General features: G+C 50.4%; 1 protein-coding gene across 1 annotated transcript in view; it reads right to left on the reverse strand.

The window, feature by feature from the left end:
• Positions 1-19,593, reverse strand: part of POU6F1 (POU class 6 homeobox 1) — a 32,393-nt gene extending 12,800 nt beyond the window's left edge. Inside the window, 5 exon segments of the mRNA XM_058042033.1 lie at positions 1,980-2,205; positions 2,821-2,915; positions 6,644-6,812; positions 18,766-18,860; positions 19,528-19,593. Coding sequence (XP_057898016.1) covers positions 1,980-2,205; positions 2,821-2,915; positions 6,644-6,812; positions 18,766-18,819 — 544 coding nt within the window. The 5' untranslated portion in view covers positions 18,820-18,860; positions 19,528-19,593.
• Between the last annotated feature and the right edge of the window lie 3,112 nt (positions 19,594-22,705).

Below are 22,705 nucleotides of genomic sequence, written 5' to 3' on the forward strand. Positions count from 1 at the left end.
CACCTGGAGCCCCAAATCTATACCAGGTGTCACACCTGGAACCCCAAAGCTACACCAGGTGCCACAGGTGGAGCCCCAAAATATACACCAGGTGCCACCCCTGGAGCCAGCCCCAAATCTCCATCAGGTGCCACACCTGGAGTCTTGAAGCTACACCAGGTGTCACTTCTGGAGCCCCAAGTCTGCACCAGGTGCCACACCTGGAGCCTCAAAGCTACATCTTTGGTACTGAAATCCCCCAAGTCCAAACCCATTCAGCTCCTGCAGCCACACCTGGAGCCTGAAATCTACACCAGGTGCCACACCTGGAGTCCCAAATCTAAACGAGGTGCCACATCTGGAGCCCCAAATCTAAACCAGGGGCCACACCTGGAGCCTGAAAGCTGCACCTTTTATACTCAAATCCAAGCCCATTTCAGAGCTCTCCTGTAGCCATACCTGGAGCTTCAAATCTACACGAGGTGCTACACCTGGAGGCCCAAATCTACAACAAGTGGAGCCTCAAAGCTACACCTTGATACTCAAATCCACCAAGTCCAAGCCCATTGGGCTTCTCCAGCCACACCTGCAGCCCCAAATCTACCTGGACCTCACCTGTTGCTTCCAGACCTGATGCCCCAAATCTACAGCACGTGCCACAGGTGGAGCCTCAAAGCTACACCAGGTGTCACTTCTGGAGCCCCAAATCTTCACCTTTTATACTCAAATCCCCCAAATTCAAGCCCATTTCAGAGCCCTCCTGCAGCCACACCTGGAGCCCCAAATCTCCACCAAGTGCCACAGGTGGAGCCCCAAATGTACACCAGGGACCACATGTGGAAATATACTCCAGAGGCCACACCTGCAACCCCAAATCTACACCAGGTGCCACAGGTGGACCCTCAAAGCTACGCCTTCCATACTCAAATTTCCCAAGCCCATTGGCTTCTGCAGCCACACCTGGAGCCCCAAATCTCCATCAGGTGCCACATGTGGAGTCCTAAATCTCCAACAGGTGCCACACCTGGAAATCTACACCAGATGCCACACCTGGAGCCTCAAAACTACTCCTTATTTGATACCCAAATCCCCCAAATTCAAGCCCATTTCAGAGCCCTCCTGGAGCCACACCTAGAGCCCCAAATCTACACCAGGTGTCGCATGTGGAAATCTACACCAGGTGCCTCACCTGGAGCCCCAAAGCTGCACCTTGATACTCAAATCCCCCAAGTCCAAGCCCATTTGGCTCCTGCAGCTACACCTGGAGCCCCAAATCTACAGCTCAATACTCAAATCTCCCAAGCCCATTGGGCTCCGGCAGCCACACCTGGAGCCCCAACTCTTCCCATTCTCCTCTCAGATCCCGGTAGCACCTGGAGCCCCAACTCTTCCCGTTCTCCTCTCAGATCCCGGTAGCACCTGGAGCCCCAACTCTTCCCGTTCTCCTCTCAGATCCCGGTAGCACCTGGAGCCCCAACTCTTCCCGTTCTCCTCTCAGATCCCCGGTAGCACCTGGAGCCCCAACTCTTCCCGTTCTCTGTCAGATCCCGGTAGCACCTGGAGCCCCAACTCTTCCCGTTCTCTGTCAGATCCCCGGTAGCACCTGGAGCCCCAACTCTTCCCGTTCTCTGTCAGATCCCGGTAGCACCTGGAGCCCCAACTCTTCCCGTTCTCCTCTCAGATCCCGGTAGCACCTGGAGCCCCAACTCTTCCTGTTCTCTGTCAGATCCCCGGTAGCACCTGGAGCCCCAACTCTTCCCGTTCTCTGTCAGATCCCGGTAGCACCTGGAGCCCCAACTCTTCCCGTTCTCCTCTCAGATCCCGGTAGCACCTGGAGCCCCAACTCTTCCCGTTCTCTGTCAGATCCCCGGTAGCACCTGGAGCCCCAACTCTTCCCGTTCTCCTCTCAGATCCCGGTAGCACCTGGAGCCCCAACTCTTCCCGTTCTCTGTCAGATCCCGGTGCCGCTGCCGCGGCCCGGCCGCTCCGGGCGGGGTTACCTGTGAGATTGGCTACGGGCGGTTTGAAAATCGCCCCCGCAGGTGCCGCCGGCGTCAGTCCCGGGAGCGCGGCGAGCGTTGCTGTGGGAATTGTCACCAGGGCCAGCGCCTGCTGGCCTGTCACCTGACCTGCAATACTGATGGGGATAAGAAGAGGTTGAGTAACTGTCCCTGCCGGAACCATTACTCCTGTCACACCTGTGGCTAAGCTTTCCTGAGCCAACACCTGCGGAGATAAATGAGATTTGAAAGAGAAACACAAATCAACGCCCTGCTCAGCATCAGGGAAACCCCCGCGGGGACCCCCCGCCCCGCCTGGGACACCCCTCGGGGGAGGGGGAAAAGGGGGAACCCCCAGGGAATCCCTCTGGGGGGGGCAAAGGGGAAATCCCCGGGGAATCCCTCTGGGGGGGGGGGCAAAGGGGGAGCCCCCCTGTACTGGGAATCCCTCGGGTAACTGGGGGGCTCCCTGGTGAATGTCTGGGGCGGGGGAAGCAAAGGGGGAGCCCCCCTGAACTGGGAACCCCTCTCCGTGGGGAGCTCTGTGAACTGGGGGGCACTGGGGGGGCTGTGAAGCCTCTCTGGAGGGGATTAAGGGGTCCCCCCATTACTGCTGACCCCGCTGTGTGGGGATGAGGGGCAGAGAGGAGATCCCCTTCACCTCGGGGTCCCCCCTACCCCTGAACCCCTTCTCCATAGGGACACAAGGGGCACCCGGAGCTTCCCTTCTTCCCCAGTTCTGCGCAGGGGGACAAAAGGGGTCCCCCTTACCTGGCCACCCCCTGCCTGCGGCCACCTCCCCCGGGGTCCCCCATGCCCCCCAGCCCCGGGGGACAGTTACCTGTGGCGTGGCCTGCACGGCCAGGTGTGTCACGCCGGGCTGGCTCGGGGCGGGGCTCGAGGCCACCGGGGCGGGCGACGCTGCTTTGGCTTTACCTGGGGGAGAACGGGGGGGGGGGGGTCAGGGGGAGACACCCAAACTCTGCACGGCCTCCCCCAGGTGTGCTCAGGTGCGCTCAGAGCCCGGGGAGGGGACGCAGGAGGGGCAGGGATCCGGACCAGCCCCGGTGTGACCAGGGAGGTGACAGCCACCAACAGCCGGGGGTGGCATCCTCCCTCGGCAGGAGAGAGGATGGGACAGGGGACAGGAGACAGGGGACAGGAGACAGGGACAGGTGATGGGGACCAGGGCGGTGACAGCCACCAACAGCCGGGGGTGGCATCCTCCCTCGGCAGGAGAGAGGATGGGACAGGGGACAGGTGACAGGGGACAGGAGACAGGGACAGGAGACAGGGACAGGTGACGGGGGGCAGGTGACAGGGGACACGGACAGGGGACAGGGGTGTGTCCTGCCGGATTTGGGGCGCTGGCCAGCAAGCAGCGAGGAATAAAGCGGGATCTCCCCAAAACGAGAGCTGACGGGGGGAGGACCCACAGCAGGAGCGCGGAGCAGCCCAGGTGACACAAACCAGACACAGCCTTGGCTCCAGGGAGGGACCCGGGAACGATCCCGGGAATGGGAGAGCCGGGGAGCACCGGGAACGATCCCGGCAGGGAAACACCCAGGGGGAACCGGGAACGATCCCGGGAGGGAGAGACCAGGGAGGCACCAGGAATGATCCCGGGAGTGGGAAACCCGGGGGAACCGCACGGAACGATGCCGGGAACGAGAGACCCAGCGGGAACCGGGAACGATCCTGGGAGGGAGAGATCCGGGAGGGAACGATCCCGGGAAGGAGAGACATGGGGGACACAGGGAATGATCCAGGGAAGGAGAGACCCAGGGAACTGCTGGGAACGATCCCGGGAATGGGTGACCCGGGAGACATCGGGAATGATCCCGGAAAGGAGAGACCCGGGGGGAACGATCCAGGGGAGACCCGGGGAACTGCCGGGAACGATCCCGGGAATGGGAGACCAGGGGAGCACCGGGAACGATCCCAGGACGGAGAGACCTGGGGGAACCGTGGGGAACGATCCGGGAGCGAGAGAGAGCCGGGGGGAACGATCCAGGGAAGGAGAGACTCGGGGAACTGCCGGGAACGATCCTGAGAGGGAGAGACCCGGGGGAAGCGCCGGGAACGATCGCGGGGGGAACGGGAGACCCGAGAGGCACAAGGAATGATCCCGGGAGGGAGAGACCCAGGGGAAACTGCAACGATCCCGGGAATGGGAGACCCGGGGAACCGCACGGAACGATGCTGGGAACGAGAGACCCAGAGGGAACCGGGAACGATCGCGGGAAGGAGAGAGCTGGGGGGCACCGGGAATAATCCCGGGACAGAGAGACCCGGGGAACGATCCAGGGGAGACCCAGGGAACTGCCGGGAACGATCCCGGGATGGGAAAGACACGGGGGCCACCGGGAATGATCCTGGGAGGGAGAGAGCCGGGGAACGGCCGGGAATGATCTCGGGAATGGGAGACCCGAGTGAGGCATAAACTTTAAGGAATTTAGAGATTTTAGAGGAGCTAGGATTTCAGTTAGAGATAAGCTTTATTGGAGTTAATTAAAATAAATGGGCAGGCCTTGATGAAGTTAAGAGTTAACTAATAATTGATTGCTTGTCAGCACGATGTTGGGTTAGCTGGGTTTATAATGAAGAATATAGAAACTGATAAATAGATTTTAGGAACATAAGACAATTGTAGGCCTCCTCTGCTCTGAAACCAATTGAAGATGGGGAGTGGGAGTTCTACCAAAGGTTCATTTGTCACATTTGCATTGAAAAGGTAGAAAGGTCAGAATGAGGAAGACTTCATTTACTTCCTTATTTTGGGACCTTTCCCCATGAAAGGGACCCCATTTCAAGGAACAAACCGCGCATGCCTAATGGCTTTTGGACTAATTACCATGGGAAACAGGGAATGGGATGTACCAAAGTTATGAATATGCATTTGTATTTTGGGTATTCAATACTTGTATAGATAAAAGGACTCTGTGATCACCTGTAAATTGCAGTGTGTATTTGGGAGTTATCTCACAACAAACATCCACTTTCTAACTCTAAACTGTCAGAGAGTTTTTGGATATTGGTACCAGATCAATATCCATAATGGAAATGGGATGTTCCAAAGTTATGAAATATGCATTTGTATTTTGGGTATTCAGTACTTGTATTGAATTGATATCTATGGATATCAAAATCCATAGGTTTTGGATATCAAAAGCCATAGATCAATATCCATACTGGGAATGGGATGTACCCAAGTTATGAATATGTATTTGTGTTTTGGGTGTTCAATACTTGTATTGATAAAAGGACTCTGTGATCACCTGTAAATTGCAGTGTGTATTTGGGAGCTATCCCACAATAAACATTCACTTTCTAACTCTAAACTGTTGGAGTTTTTGTCCCTCACGGTTGGATATCGGCACTAGATCAATATCCATGTTGGAAATGAGATGTACCAAAGTTATGAATATGCATTTGTATTTTGGGTATTCAATACTTGTATTGAATTGATATCTATGGATATCTATTACAGCACCTGAGTGGGTCGCAGCTGGTGAGAGAGAGGCGGTGAATCTTGTTTCTTGAATCAGAAGGCTGATTTATTAAGATATTATATATAATACATTAGGACTATGCTAATAGAATATAGAGAGAGGTTTGCAGAGCAGCTAGGCTGGGCTAAGAATAGATAGAAAGAATCTATAACAAAGTTGTGTCCAAGGACTGAGTCCCTGGCTTACACTTTGTGATTGGCCCTTAATTATAAACAAAGAAAATGAGCCAATCAAGGTGCGTCCCATTACATTCCACAGCAGCTGATAATAATTGTTTACCTTGTCTTCCGAGGCCTCTGGCCTCCAGAAGACACAGAAATCCGAAAGAAAGGATTTCTGTGAAGAAATGTCTGCGACAGATATCAAAATCCAGTGATCAATATCCATATTGGGAATGGGATGTACCAAAGTTATGAATAAGTATTTGCATTTTGGGTACTTCATGCTTGTATAGATAAAAGGACTCTGTGATCACCTGTAAATTGCAGTGTGTATTTGGGAGTTATCTCACAACAAACATCCACTTTCTAACTCTAAACTGTCAGAGAGTTTTTGGATATTGGTACTAGATCAATATCCATAATGGGAATGGGATGTTCCAAAGTTATGAAATATGCATTTGTATTTTGGGTATTCAATACTTGTATTGAATTGATATCTATGGATATCAAAATCCATAGATTTTGGATATCAAAAGCCATAGATCAATATCCATACTGGGAATAGGATGTACCCAAGTTATGAATATGTATTTGTGTTTTGGGTGTTCAATACTTGTACAGATAAAAGGACTCTGTAATCACCTGTAAATTGCAGTGTGTATTTGGGAGTTAATCCTACTATAAACATCCACTTTGTAACTTTGAACTGTTAAGAGTTTTTGTCCGTCACAGTTGGATTTCGGTACTAGATCAATATCCATATTTTAAATAAATCATGGGGAACTGCTGGGAACGATCTCGGGAAGGGAAGGGAAGGGAAGGGAAGGGAAGGGAAGGGAAGGGAAGGGAAGGGAAGGGAAGGGAAGGGAAGGGAAGGGAAGGGAAGGGAAGGGAAGGGAAGGGAAGGGAAGGGAAGGGAAGGGAAGGGAAGGGAAGGGAAGGGAAGGGAAGGGAAGGGAAGGGAAGGGAAGGGAAGGGAAGGGTTTCTCACCTGCCGCCTCCCCGCCGGACGAGCTCGGGGTGCTGGCGGGAGCGTCCTCCACACCTGGGGGGCCCCCCTGTGCCGGGGACCCCCCCGCTCCCTCCCCGGCTGTTTTGGGGTCCCCATCCACCCCCACCTCCAGCACCCGGATGGTCTCGTGGCTGGACATGACAATAACCTGGAAATGAACCCCAAAATTAGCTCCGGGTGCGTCACCCTGGCCGCGCCCCCCAGGGCCCCCCCGTCTCCCTGGTTTTGGGGTGCAGAGCCCACCTGAACCCCGCGGGATCGAGGAACGGTGGGGGAGCCCCAGCCCCCAACAGCTCGGAGCTTTGCTGTCAGCGCCCCAACTCCAGGGGCACCCCCGGCTGGCACCTCAGGCGGGTGAAACGCTGCCAGCGGCACCCCCAAACTCACAGCACCCCCACAGCTAAAGCACGCCCTTACCTGCAGCACCCCCAAAGCTACAGCAAAGCCCCCACAGCAGCAGTACCCCCCAAACAGAACCAGCAGCCCCAAACCAGAACCAGCACCCCAAAACAGAACCGGCACCCTCAAACCTAAAGCCTCCCGATACCTACAGCAAAACCTCCACAGCTGCAGCACCCCCAAACAGAATCAGCACCCCCAAACAGAACCAGCACCCCCTGAACAGAACCGGCACCCCCAAACGTAAAGCATCCCAAACCTACAGCAAAACCTCCACAGCTGCAGCACCCCAAAGCAGAACCAGCGCCCCCAAAACAGAGCCGACACCACGAAACAGCACTGGCATCTCCAACCAGAACCAGCACCCCCAAACAGAACCGGCACCCCCAAACAGAACTAGCACCCCCGAACAGAATGAGCACCCCAAACAGAATGAGCACCTCCAAACGGAGCCGGCACCCCAAACCTAAAGCACCCCCAAACAGACCAGCACGCCCTGAAGAGAACGAGCACCCCGATACCTACAGCAAAACCTCCACAGCTGCAGCACCCCCAAAACAGAACTGGGACCCCCAAACAGAACCAACAACCCCGGAACAGAGCCAGCACTCCCAAACCCACAGCACCTCCGAACAGAGCCAGCACCCCCAAACAGAACCAGCACCCCCTGAGCAGAACAAGCACCCCCAAACCGAGCCAGCACCCCCAAACAGAACCAGCACCCCCTGAACAGAACCGGCACCCCCAAAACAGAACCAGGACCCTCAAATCTAAAGCACTCCGATACCTACAGCAAAACCTTCACAGCTGCAGCACCCCCTGAACAGAACCAGCACCCTCAAACAGAACCGGCACCCCCAAACAGAGCTGGCACCCCCAAACCTACAGCAAAACCCCCACAGTTGCAGCACCCCCTCGAACAGAACCAGCACCCCCAAACAGAATTGGCACCCCCTGAACAGAGCCGGCACCCCCAAACAGAACCAGAACCTCCTGAACAGAGCCATCACCCCAAACCTAAACCTCCCCAAACCCAGCGAGCTCCTGCCGCACACCCGCAGCCCCCCGTGCCGGGGCTCCCCCCGTACCTGCAGGAGCGTGGCGGGGACAGGAACGTACACGATGAGGGACCCGAGCCCCTCGGCCATGGCCGGGAGCGGGCCGGGAGCGCCCGGGCTCCGAGCCGAGAGCAGCGGCCCGGGCGGGAGGGACCGAGCTCCTTATCCCGCCCGGCAGAGCCGATATCAGCGGGACCGGCCCCGCACGGCGGCAACAGCGCCACACACACACCCCGGGGGCTGGGACGGTGCCGGTCCCGAAGGACATTCCCAGGCCCAGGGACATGCCCAGACCAAAAGGACATTCCCAATCTCTGGGACATTCCCAGTCCCAGGGGCATTCCCAGTCCCAAAGGACATTCTCAGTCCCAGGGACATTGCCAGTCCAAAGGACATTCCCAATCCCAAAGGACATTCCCAGTCTCAGGGACGTCCCCAGTCCCCACTGGCCCAGACCCTCATTTGGAGTGGGGGGTCCCAGCAGGGCCAGAACCAGCAGAGACCCCAAAGTGCCCCCAGAGTAATTTCTGAGCCCTCCCCAAGTGTTAAAACATTCCTTCCTTCCTTCCTTCCTTCCTTCCTTCCTTCCTTCCTTCCTTCCTTCCTTCCTTCCTTCCTTCCTTCCTTCCTTCCTTCCTTCCTTCCTTCCTTCCTTCCTTCCTTCCATTATAAATACATTTTATAATATCAGCTTTATACACATTTTAAGATGAACACTGTATGTATAATATTAAAGTTTTATATTAATATAATATAATTACATTAATATATTAGTATAATATTAACCTTTTTCTGTTGTTAACTAAACTTAAACATAGCAGTGAAATAGCTGATACAGTTATTGTGAAAAATGCATATTTTATGATTGCCCCTTAGCAAATATTAAAATAAATACTGTATGTTATGTTAGAAAGTCAAGCTGTATTAATCTCTTTTAAGTAGTGCAGTAAATACAGTTTTTAACCTATAGCATAATATTAAAATAAAAACTATGTGATGTAAGAGACTTTTTGCAACAAGCTCAAGGAATGGATAAGATAATCAAGGAATTTTTCACATTGTCCTATCTGGATAGAGATAACAGCACAGACACTGAGATCCCCAAGAAGAATTACTGCTCCTTATCAGGACAGCTCAGACTGCGAGGAACCAAGGCTGATTTACAAGATGGGGGGAGCTAAAATGGAACAGAAGCTTCGGGAAACTTCAGAAACTGTGGTGTGAAAGGAATGTTTGAATCATGCACGAGATCCGTGAATATGCAATAGGTTATTGCTTTTAAGGGTTAATCCTTTGGTAGCAAGAGGTGCTTTGGGGCACAGTGCAAAGCACCCGGACATCCGCAATTCTTTGCTTTTTATTGTCTTTTATTGTCATAACTTTGATTGTCCAAATTGTTATTGTCCTAATTTTTATTACTGTTTTCATTACTAAACTCATTAAACTTCTAAAACTCATTCATTAAACTTCTAAAATTTTAACACAAGTGGCCAGTGATGGTCCCTCAGATGTGGTCAGTGAGGGTCCCTTGGATGTGGTCAGTGGTCAGTGAGGGTCTCTCAGATGTGGTCAGTGGTCAGTGAGGGTCCCAGATGGGGTCAGTGGTCAGTGAGGGTCCCTTGGATGTGGTCAGTGTTCAGTGAGGGTCCCTCAGATGGGGTGCAGTGGTCAGTAGTCATTGGTCAGTGAGGTCAGGGAGGGTCCCTCAGATGTGGTCAGAGGTCAGAGGTCAGTGGTCAGCACTGGCGTTGGGGTCTCTGGTGTCCCCCAGGTCTCTGTGGGGTCTCCTCTGGCACCAAGCCCAGCTGACCCTCAGGGAGGTGACAGTGACCCAGGGTGGGGACTGAGGGTGGCACCCGAGGGTCACTCAGGGCTCACTGAGGGTGGCACCCCGAGGGTCACTGTCTCCAAGGGTCACTCAGTGCTCACTGTCCCCTGAGGGTGGCACCCCGAGGGTCACTCAGTGCTGTCCCCTCATTGGCGGGGACACCCTGAGGGTCACTCAGGGCTCACTGTCCCCAAGGGTCACTCAGTGCTCACTGTCCCCTCACTGAGGGTGGCACCCCGAAAGTCACCCAGTGCTCACAGAGGGTGGCACCCCAAGGGTCACTCAGTGCTCACTGTCCCCAAGGGTCACTCAGTGCTCACTGTCCCCGAGGGTCACTCAGGGCCCACTGTCCCCGAGGGTCACTCAGTGCTGTCCCTTCACTGAGGGTGGCACCCTCAGGGTCACACAGTGGTCACTGTCACCCAGGGTCACTCAGAGGTTACTGTCCCCTCACTGAGAGTGGCAGCTGGGGGTCACCCCGAGGGTCAATGTCCCCAAGGGTCACTCAGTGCTCACTGTCCCCTGACTGAGGATGGCACCCGAGGGTCACTCAGTGCTCACTGTCCCCTCATTGAGGGTGGCACCCGAGGGTCACCCAGTGCTCCCCGAGGGTCACTCACTGTCCCTGTCCCTGTCACCAAATGTCACTTTCCCCTCTGGCTCTGACCATTCCTGACCCCCCCCCCCCCCCCGGGTTTTGGGGCTCCAATTCCTGCAGGACAGAGCTGGCACAGTGGGGCAGTGCTGGGGTGGGGCAGCACAAAATGAGGGAAATTCAGAATTCCTGGAGGGAAAGGACGAGATTCCCACAGCTCCTTGGGCACTGCGGGGTCGCCCCCTCCCAGCCCCACCAGTCTGACCAGTTCTGAGTGGGGAGGGCACTGGTTTGCAGGGAAGGCTCCCGGGTTACCCCAGGATTTGGGGTGGCCCCTCCACCAATGCCAGAATTTCACCCCACAGCTGCCAGAATAGAAAATGAGCTGGGAATTCAATCAACCCTCAGCTGATTTTTCCTTTTCCTGCTCTTTGATAACCTGGGCTGAATTTTCCCTTTTCTAGGACCTGATTGAGCTGTGTGGGACCAATGAGACTTTTAACTGTCCCCAAAAACACTGCCTTTATTATCAATTTAACAATTTTAGTAATTTTTATTGTGAGCAGCTTGTTGGGCAACTAAATATTGCTGGGATAATCTAAAGTAGATTATTTCATGTGCTGTCAGTTTGGTTTTTTTTTTTTTTTTTTTTTTTTTTTTGCTAAGTTGATTTTATCTTTTTTTACTGGAAAAAAAAAGAACGGTGTGGGAAAAGCTTTTATTTTTCTCTTAGGTTAAATGTACATTTATCTTATGTATAAATTTATCTCAACTAATTAAAAATCAGGGAACTGAACCAAATTAAGCCTGGGAGTTGGTACATTAATGAATATTATTATAATATCAGTTTTGCCTTGGAAGGCTTTAGATTTGGGATGATTTTTCTGAGTTTTTCAGAGTTATGGACAAGGGAATGAAATGACCTTGGAAAAACACAAGGAAATGTCCCCAGGGCCCATCCCAGACAGGACTGCAGAGGGAACAGGGATCAAACACAAGGAAATTTCTTCTCTGTTCCCACCTGGGAGGAATGAGGGATTTGTGTTTCCAAACCAGCTCTGGGTCTGCTGGGGGATAAAACTTGGGGATGAAAGAAACCATGGGGAGGATTCCACTGATGGATGAATGGAAAAAAATAAACTTTTACAAATAAACTTTGGGTTTGCTGATAAATGGAAATTAGACGTTGAAATAAAATGTCTGATAAATGAAATTGGAATATTGAGAGATGAAAAAGAAACAATGGGGAAGAAAACCCCCTAAATTCCATAAGAATTAAAAATTAAAAGGGCAGGGTTGTACATTAGAGAGGAATCTTTGGGATCAGGAGTTCTGGGGAGTCTGAACCTCTCAAGTACCTCAGAAATGGGGAAAAATCCCTAAATTCCATAAGAATTAAAAATTAAAGGGCAGAGTTATACATTAGAGGGGAATCTTTGGTATTTTGGGGAGTCTGTACCTCTAAAGTATCCCAGAAATGGGGAAAAAATCCCCTCATTTCCCTAAGAATTAAAAATTAAAGGGCAAGCTTATACATTAGAGGGGAATCTTTGGTATTTTGGGGAGTCTGTACCTCTCAAGTACCTCAGAAATGGGGAAAAAGAGGGAAATTGGGATAAAAAGGAGGCTGCAACCTCCAAAAATCCCAGGGAATGCCCCATGGCCTGTGCCTTTGTTGGAATAAAGCAAAAGGATTCCTCTGTCTCCTCTTTGGACACAACCTCTGGCGTTTATAGATTATTTTTCCCGAACCACTCACAAACCTGCACTGGAAATGATAAAACTTTCCTAACAACTGTCCTAATTAATTGTTTTAATTAAGTTTCCCAGCAGTGCAGCAAGGTTTATCACTAAATGGGATTTTGGGAACCCAGTTTGGGGGAAGCGGCCGAGCCTTGGAGCTGTGCTGGAAAACCTCGATGGTTTTCAACAAACAAAGCCTGGGACAGGGAGATGTTTTTGCTGGGATTGGAGGCGAGGAATGCAGGATTTATGGAGCACAAGGACATTCTGCAGAGCCCAGAGATAAAGGAGAGACACAGGCAGCCCACAGCTGTGCTGGAACCCTCCCTGGCTGGGAAAAAGGCAGGAAAGAGACTGAAAATGGGAATGAAACAGCACGAGAAAAGAAATCAATAATCAATAGAGGATGAACTGCTAATTAATGACAATTCTGTAATTTTTAGCCAATGGGCATGAATTTTTTTTTTGTTGGCTAAAATGTAGGAACAGTGAAAAGTTTTGGAAGTGTGTGGTGACAGAGCAAGCTGAAGAAGTTTAAAATTAAAAAGGATTCCACTGATTGATGAATGGAAAAAAAGAGATTTGCTTTCACAAATAAACTTCAGGCTTGCTGATTAATGAAACTGGGTATTGAAAGATAAAAAAAAAAAAAAACAATGGGGAAAACCCCTAAATTACCAATGTTCCAAGGAGGGACCCCAGGCTCTCAGTTTTCCTGTTTTGGGGCTCAGGGTGAGTGGGAATTGCCATTGCTCCCTGGTTTGTGGTTTTAGAGGTTCCTGCAGCTCTGGGGCATCTCCCATCCTCTTCCCTCCCTCCTCTCCTTCCTCCTCCTCTCCCCTGGTGAAAATCAGCCCCACCCAGCGTTATAGACACACACTGTAATAATGGCATTTTGCAAATATTCAAACGGATTTTATGTGTGGAATGTTGAAATAACTTTTCTATAAAGATGTAGTTTCTGTTTCTGCTGCTAATTAAGCTCAGTGAAATATCTGATAAAGATGCATACTATAATATTGGCTTTCTGCAAATATTGAAATGGATTGTTTATGTGTGGTGTTAAAGCAACTTTGTTATATAGTTTGTGTTTCTGTTGCTAATTAAGGTCAGCGCAATAGCTGATATAGATACACACTACAATTTTGGCTTTTTGCAAATATTAAAATGCATTGTATATGTGTTAAAGTAACTTTGTTGTAAAGATATAGTTTGTATTTCTGGTGTTAATTAAGCTCAGTGAAATAGCTGATATCGATACATATAATATTGGCATTTTGCAAATATTGAAACGGATTCTCTATGTGTGGTGTTAAAGTAAATTTGTTATATAGTTTGTATTTGTTAATTGAGTGCAATAGCTGATATAGATACACATTATAATTTGGCTTTTGCAAATATTAAATGAATTTTATATGTGGCTGTGCAGTTTTTGGAGTCTCTCTTATAGTAACTCTGTTATAAAGATATAATTTGTATTTGTTAATTAAGCTCAGTGAAATAGCTGATATAGACACACAATATTATATTGGCTTTTTGCAAATATTAAATGGATTTTATATGTGGAAAGTTAAAATAACTTTGTTATAAAGATATAATTTTTATTTCTGTTATTATTAAGCTTAGACGTAGTAGTGCAAAGGCTGATATCAGTGTGCTTGTGTTAAATGCCTGTTTGGATGGGATAACACCCAATGCACACAGGATGAGCACACCTGTACAGAAGGACACACAATGAGCACACCTGTACACACAGGGACACACAATGAGCACACCTGTACACGTGAGGACACACAATGAGCACACCTGTGCACATGGGGACACACAATGAGCACACCTGTGCACGTGAGGACACACAATGAGCACACCTGTACACACAATGAGCACACCTGTGCACACGGGGACACACAATGAGCACACCTGTGCACACGAGGACACACAATGAGCACACCTGTACACGTGAGGACACACAATGAGCACACCTGTACACACAGGGACACACAATGAGCACACCTGTACACACAATGAGCACACCTGTGCACATGGGGACACACAATGAGCACACTTGTACATGTGAGGACACACAATGAGCACACCTGTGCACACAGGGACACACAATGAGCACACCTGTGCACACAATGAGCACACCTGTACACACAGGGACACACAATGAGCACACCTGTACACACAATGAGCACACTTGTACACAAGGACACACAATGAGCACACCTGTGCACACAGGGACACACAATGAGCACACCTGTACACACAGGGACACACAATGAGCACACCTGTACACACAATGAGCACACTTGTACACAAGGACACACAATGAGCACACCTGTGCACACGAGGACACACAATGAGCACACCTGTACACATGGGGACAAACAATGAGCACACCTGTACACACAGGGACACACAATGAGCACACCTGTACACATGGGGACAAACAATGAGCACACCTGTACACACAATGAGCACACCTGTGCAGATCTGCCAACCACCAGCACTGTGAAAAGTGCATATTGGATGGCTCTACATAGATATTTGTATATTTGTATATTTGTATATACTGCATGCATTATGTTGTATTGATTAGTGGCGCTGTATTAGCACTTTAATAGGACGGCAAATGCAATTTTGTAGTTGAAATGTCACTTCTGTAGCTAAAACATAAACTGTGTATGTAGGATATTTTTTTTAAGAAAAGAATGAGGTACTCCCACTGAGATAGCAGCCACAGGACACCTGAATCCTTCAGAGAAAGAGAATTTATTGCCCCATTACCAGGAGAAATGAACTTCTTCCTGCCTCGCTCAGCCCTGAAGAGCCGTCAGGATTCAGAGAAAGCAGCTGGCACTGCCCAGACAGAATCCTGTGTTTGGATGGAATTTATGCACCACGGATGAGGTGTATGAATATGCAACGGGCTGTTGCTTTACGGGTTAATCCTTTGTTAACGTGGCTCCTTTTTGGGCTTATTTTGCCCAGAAAAGGTACCCGGACTGTCCATAACTCTTTGTTTCTATTGTCTCATATCACACATGTCAGTGTCCTAACCCAAATTGTCCAAATTTTTATTACTCTAATTATATCGCTATTTTTATAACCATTTTATTATCACTAAACTTTTAAAATTTTAAAAACAAGCGATTGGCGTTTTTCACAGAGCTCACTCCTGAAGGCAGCGAGGGCCGGGCCCAAAATTGGAGGTGACAAAGAGAAGGAGCCAAAACCAAGCCAAGAAACAGCCGGATCTAAAAGGCGACCCCGAGGAGGGGCCATGCAAAATAGGTCATGGATATGCAAAGTAGTTTATGAATATGCATACAAAGATATGAATATGCAAAGAATGATGTAAGGGAAAAGGTATTTAAGGGGTGTCCCTGAAGATAACAGCGCGGGCTTGGCTGATGCCATAACAACCTCCGCTCCGCGGCCCTTATCTCCTATCGTCCTTCATTAAACTTTTTACATTTTATCAGGAGAGTGAATGTGCTTTTCACATGAACTTTGCTCTATGGTCCTTGTCTCCTATTGTCTCCTATTGTCCTTTACTGAACTTTTTACACGCTCACAGGACACTGACCGTGGATTTTACATAACCTTTGCTCTGCTCTCTTTGTCTCCTATTGTTTTTTATTAAACTTTTTTACATTTTCACAGGACAGTGAATGCGTTTTTCACACCACCTTTGCTCTGTGGTTCTTTTTCTCCTATGGTCCTCTATAAAACTTTTAAATTTTCACATGAAAGTGACTGTATTTCTCACACCTTTGCTCTATGGTCCTTGTCTCCTGTTGTCTCCTATTGCCCTTTACTAAACTTTTTAAACGTTCACAGGACGCTGAAGGTGTTTTTCACGTAACTTTTGATCTGTGCTCCTTGTCTACTACTGTCCTTTATAAAACTTTAAAATTTTCACATGAGAGTGGCTGCGTTTTTCCACCTCTGCTCTATAGTCCTTGTCTCCTATCATCCTTTACTAAACTTTTTACACGTTCACAAGAGAGTGACCGTGTTTTTCACATAACCTTCGCTCTGTTCTCTTTGTGCCCTATTGTTCTTTATTAAACTTTTTACACTTTCACAGGACAACGAACCTGTTTTTCACACCACCTTTGCTCTGTGGTCCTTGTCTCCCATTGTCCTTTATTAAACTGGGGATTAATTAATGATTTATTAAACCTGGCTGTTCCACCTGAGCCTGTATGAACCCATCGAGCTGGTACCCCAAAACCTGCAGCACCCCAAACATGCAGCCCCCCCCAAACCTGCAGCCCCCAAAACCTCCAGCACCCCAAACCTGCAGCACCCCCAAACCTGCAGCCCCCAAAACCTGCAGCACCCCCAAACCTGCAGCACCCCCAAACCTGCAGCCCCCAAAACCTGCAGCACCCCCAAACCTGCAGCACCCCAAAACCTGCAGCCCCCAAAACCTCCAGCACCCCAAACCTGCAGCACCCCCAAACCTGCAGCCCCCCAAAACCTGCAGCACCCCCAAACCTGCAGCACCCCAAACCTGCAGCCCCCAAAACCTGCAGCCCCCAAAACCTGCAGCACCCCAAAACACAGCGGGTATCCCCCCACCTGCATCACCCTCACACCCACAGCACCCCAAAACGGTACCCCACATCTGCAGAGTGTTCCCTCCAGCCCCATGGGCGGGGTGCAGGGCCAGGTGAGCCCCCCAAATCTCCTGCAGGTGTTCCAGCCCATCCCAGGGCACACAGGGAGGGGGGGTCACACCCACAGCCGGTTTTGGGGTCCCAGCCCTGGCCTGGTTTGGGGGGGGGGACCCAACCCCGGCCGGTTTTGGGGTCCCAGCCATGGCCAGTTTTGGGATCCCATCTCCAGCCCCGTTTTGGGGTGGGGGTCCTACCCCCCTGGCCGGTTTTTGGGTCCCCCTCCCCGGCCTGGTTTTGGGGTGGGTGCCCCTCTCCAGCCCGGTTTTGGGGTCCCACCCCCAGCCCGATTTCAGGGTCCCACCAATGGCCACTTTTGGGGTCCCATCTCCAGCCCAGTTTTGGGGTGCTGGTCCCAGTCCAGGCGTGGTTTTGGGGTGCCCCTCTCCAGCCCTGTTTTGGGGTCCCACCCCAGCTCGGTTTTGAGGTCCCCCTCCCCGGCCTGGTTTTGGGGTGCGTGTCCCAATCCAGGCCCGGTTTGGGGTCCCATCCCCGGCCGGTTTTGGGGTCCCACCTCTGACACAGTTTTGGGGTCTTGCCCTCCAGCCCAGTTCTGGGGTGGGGGTCCCAGTCCAGGCCTGGTTTTGGGGTCTCACCCCTCAGCCCGGTTTTGGGGTCCCCCTCCCCAGCTCGGTTTTGGGGTTCCAGCCCCATTTTAGGGTCCCAGCCCGGGCCAGTTTTGGGGTTCCAGCCCTTTTTGAGGTCCCACCCCATCCCGGTTTTGGGGTCCTAGCCCGTTTTGGGGTCCCAGCTCATTTTGGGGTCCCAGCCCCGTTTTGGGGTCCCAGCCTGGTTTTGGCTCCCAGCCCAGTTTTGGGGTTCCAGCCCCATTTTGGGGTTCCAGCCCATTTTGGGCTCCCAGCCCCGTTTTGGGGTTCCAGCCCCATTTTGGGGTTCCAGCCCCATTTTGGGGTCCCAGCCCGTTTTGGGGTCCCAGCCCGTTTTGGGGTCCCAGCTCATTTTGGGGTCCCAGCCCCATTTTGGGGTCCCAGCCCAGCCCCGTTTTGGGGTCCCAGCCCGTTTTGGGGTCCCAGCTCATTTTGGGGTCTCAGCCCATTTTGGGGTCCCAGCTCATTTTGGGGTCCCAGCCCGGTTTTGGGCTCCCAGCCCCGTTTTGGGGTCCCAGCCCGTTTTGGGGTCCCAGCCCAGCCCCGTTTTGGGGTCCCAGCCCCATTTTGGGGTCCCAGCCCCGTTTTGGGGTTCCAGCCCATTTTGGGGTCCCAGCCCCATTTTGGGGTCCCAGCCCCGTTTTGGGGTTCCAGCCCATTTTGAGGTCCCAGCTCATTTTGGGGTCCCAGCCCCGTTTTGGGGTCCCAGCTCATTTTGGGGTCCCAGCCCGTTTTGGGGTCCCAGCCCCGTTTTGGGGTCCCAGCCCCATTTTGGGGTCCCAGCCCGTTTTGGGGTCCCAGCCCCATTTTGGGGTCCCAGCCCCGTTTTGGGGTTCCAGCTCATTTTGGGGTCCCAGCCCCATTTTGGGCTCCCAGCCCGGTTTTGGGCTCCCAGCCCCGTTTTGGGGTCCCAGCTCATTTTGGGGTTCCAGCTCCATTTTGGGGTCCCAGCCCGTTTTGGGGTCCCAGCCCAGCCCCGTTTTGGGGTCCCAGCCCGTTTTGGGGTCCCAGCTCATTTTGGGGTCCCAGCCCCATTTTGGGGTCCCAGCCCCGTTTTGGGGTCCCAGCCCGTTTTGGGGTCCCAGCCCAGCCCCGTTTTGGGGTCCCAGCCCGTTTTGGGGTCCCAGCTCATTTTGGGGTCCCAGCCCGTTTTGGGCTCCCAGCCCGTTTTGGGGTCCGTACCTGCTCGTTGACCGTCAGCAGGGCCTCCTGGGGCTGCCCCGGGCACGGCTCCATGGTGGCCTGGCACGGGTGGGGAGGGTCACACCTGCCACATGCTGCACGAGGGGACAACGAGGGGCTGTCACCAACCTGGGGGTCCCCGGGGGGATTTGGGGTTCTGGGGTTCACCTGCCCCACAGAGCTGCCAGGTGGGGAGGGTCACACCTGCCACATGCTGCACGAGGGGACAACGAGGGGCTGTCACCAACCTGGGGGTCCCCGGGGGGATTTGGGGTTCTGGGATTCCTCTCACCCCCTCTGAAACCCTAAAAACCCGGGACGGGCCAGGTGAAATCACCTCTCTGGAGCCCACAGAGGTCCCCAAATCTCCAGGTGACACCTGGCTGTCCCCCCAAGCCCATGGTGGACCCTGAGGGGACTCAAACTGTTGGGGACACTTCTTCAGCAGGTGACAGGGAGGGTCATGGGGTGGGTGGGCTCTGGATTCACCCCCAGGTGGGTTCACCTGCCCCACAGAGCTGCCAGGATCGGGGGGAACACCCCGAAGTCCTGGGGCAGCTTCTTCCTCCTCCCGAGGCTGGAAAAGGTGGGGAGAGGTGGAAAAGGTGGGAGAAGGTGGCAAAGCTGCTCCTCGCTGCCCCAGGTGGGCCCATCCCCTCCTCTGCCCCCACTCCTGTCGGACAGGGAAGGGAAAAGGGAAAAGGGGGAATGGGAGGGGGAAGGAAGGGAATCCCACGGATTTTGGGGGTCCCAGGTACTCACCCACTGCTCGTTCTGGGGTGAGGGACCCTCCCTCTGCACACGGGGCTGGATGGCGCTCCTGCCCCCCGTCCTGGGCTGGGGGCGCCTGGGGACTCCCAGGTTTCAGGGTTCCCAGGTTTCAGGGTTCCCGAGGTTTTGGGGTTCCCAGGTTTCAGGGTTCCCAGGTTTTGGAGCTCCCAGGTTTTAGGGTTCCCGAGGTTTTGGGGTTCCCGAGGTTTCAGAGCTCCCGGGATTTCAGGGTTCCCGAGGTTTTGGGGTTCCCGAGGTTTCAGAGCTCCCGGGATTTCAGGGTTCCCGAGGTTTTGGGGTTCCCGAGGTTTCAGGGCTCCCAGGGTTTCAGGGCTCCGGCTTTCTGCTGTCCTGGCTGCAGCTCTCAGGAAATCTGGGTTCTGGCTCTCTGGGTTTTGGGGTCTCTGCGCTCCGACTTTCCAGGATTTGGGGTCTCTGGGCTCTGGGTTTTAGGGTCTCTGGGCTCCAGCTCTCTGGGTTTTGGGGTCTCCAGGCCCTGGCTCTCCGGTTTTGGGGTCTCTGGCTCTCTGGGTTTTAGGGTCTGTGGGCTCTGGCTCTCTGGTTTTGGGGTGTCTGTTCTCCGGCTCCTCAGGATTTGGGGTCTCTGGTTCTCCGGTTTTTGGGGTCTCTGGGCTCTGGCTCTTGGGGTCTCTGGGCTCAAACTCTGCAGGATTTGGGGTCTCTGGGCTCTGGCTCTGCAGGATTTGGGGTCTCTGGGCTCCAGCTCTCTGGGTTTTGGGGTCTCTGGGCTCCAGCTCTCTGGGTTTTGGGGTCTCTGGGCTCCGGCTGTGCAGGTTTTGGGGTCTTTGTGCTCTGGCTCTCTGGTTTTGGGGTCTCTGGGCTCCGGTTCTGTAGGATTTGGGGTCTCTAGGTTCCGGCTCTCAGGGTTTCAGGGTCTGTGGGCTCCGGCTTTCTGTTTTTGGGATCTCCAGGCTCCGGCTCTGCAGAATTCGGGGTCTCCAGGCTCCGGCTCTGCAGAATTCGGGGTCTCCAGGCTCCGGCTCTCTGGGTTTTGGGGTCTCTGGGCTCTGGTTCTCTGGGTTTCGGGGTCTCTGGGCTCCGGTTTTTGGGGTCTCTGGGCTCCGTTTTTTGGGGTCTCTGGGCTCCGGCTCTCTGGGGTTCTGCCCCTCCTGGTTTTTTGGCTCCTCCGAGTTTTGGGGTGCCTGGCTTTGGCCTGGAGGGACACAAAACATTGGAGATGTTCCCGTGCCGAGCTCTGGCTGCTCCCGTGCTCCCCAAAAACCGGGGAGCCCCAGGAGCCCCCGTAAAGATCCCCCCAAAAAAAGAGGAGTTTGGGAAAGGTGACTCAGGAGAAACAGAAAAGTTTCAAGGAGAAATCCTTGGATTTCTCTCTGCTGCTGCTGCTGCTGCTGGGAGGAGACACAAATAACCCGGGAGAGAAGACTAATTAACGAGCCAATTAATCAGACATTGGTGATTCCAGGCTGGATGCAGGTGGGCATCCAGCTCCAGATCCTTTCCCCATCACACATCCCGATTTTCACACTTTTTGGGGCATTTTTTGGCATTTAATGTGACAAATCATTTATGCAGATGGTGGTGAGGGCAGGCAGGGAGGAGCAGCCACGGAGCAACAGATGGAGGGAAGGCATAAAATGCATAAAATATCAGTAAAAAAATTTAAAAATAAAGAAAGAGGGGAAAAAAGGTGAGAGAAGGATATTTAGGATGCTCCCAGTCTCCATGTGGATTTAATTTCCATGTTAATTAGGTGTTGATGAGGCAGAGAAGGGTCCAAAAGTTGGACCCATCATTATTAAATTTTGGGTGTAATCTTCTTCTTCTTCTTCTTCTTCTTCTTCTAATTATCATTATCATTATCATTATCATTACTATCATTATCATTATCATTACTATCATTATTATCATTATTATTATTATCATTATTATGTTTTGGTGTTCAATAATAACAATAACAATGATAATAACTATAATAATTAAAATAATAAAAAATAGCAACAAACTCAAAACATGATAATGATGATAATAATAAAAATAAAAATAAAAAACCAAAATAATAATACAACCAAAACATGATAATGATGATAATAATAATAGCAAAACAAAACATAATAATGATAATAACAATAACAATAATGAAATAATGTAAACCCAAAACATTATAATGATTATTATAATGATGATAATGATGCTAATGATGATAATGATAATAATAGTAAAACAAAACATAATAGTGAAAATAAATAAATAATAATAATGGAATAATAAACCCAAAACATAATAATTATAATGATAATAATAAAATAAAAAAAACCCCAAATAATAATAAACACAAACATAATAATACTAATATTAATAATAATAATAAAAAATAGTGAATAATAATATAGTGAATAATAAGAATAAAACTAAAAGAGGGGGCAGGATCCCGACCCCAAAAGGAAGCTGCAGCATTTCTGGAGCCCCTGGCAGCGGGAGCAGCCTGCAGTGCTGTCACTGTGATATTTTATGAAAATCCTTTCGCTGGGATTTTCTCCTGAGAAACCTCAGAAAAGAAATGTAAACAAGAATTATCCGATTGCTTGGAATGTGGTCTGGAGATGGTTTAGCAACAGGTGAATCTTTGATTGGTCCCATGTGAATTGTTTTTATTTGATGACCAATCATGATCCAGCTATGTCGAGGCTCTGAGTAGTCGCAAGTTTTTATTATTCATTCTTTTAAAGCCTTCTGATGTCTCCTTTCTCTTTCTTTTAATATATTTATTATTTTATTGTATATATATATGATTTATATAGCATATATTATTTATTACCATCATATATTATTTATCATTCATTATTAATTATATATCATATATTATTTATATAATATATAATATATTATTTATATATAATATATTATTTATTACAATATTATATTATATTATATTATATTATATTATATTATATTATATTATATTATATTATATTATATTACATTATATTATATTATATTACATTATATTACATTATATTACATTATATTACATATCATACAATATTTATATAATATATAATATATTATTTATATATAACATATTATTTATTATTTAATGATATATATTTAATATAATACATATAACAAAATAATAAATCAGCCTCCTGAAACATGTAGTGAAGATTCTCATCCCTCCCCTGGTCCTGGG

Source organism: Melospiza georgiana, chromosome 29, assembly GCF_028018845.1.
Source record: "Melospiza georgiana isolate bMelGeo1 chromosome 29, bMelGeo1.pri, whole genome shotgun sequence".
In the NCBI taxonomy this organism is placed as follows: Eukaryota; Metazoa; Chordata; class Aves; order Passeriformes; family Passerellidae; genus Melospiza; species Melospiza georgiana.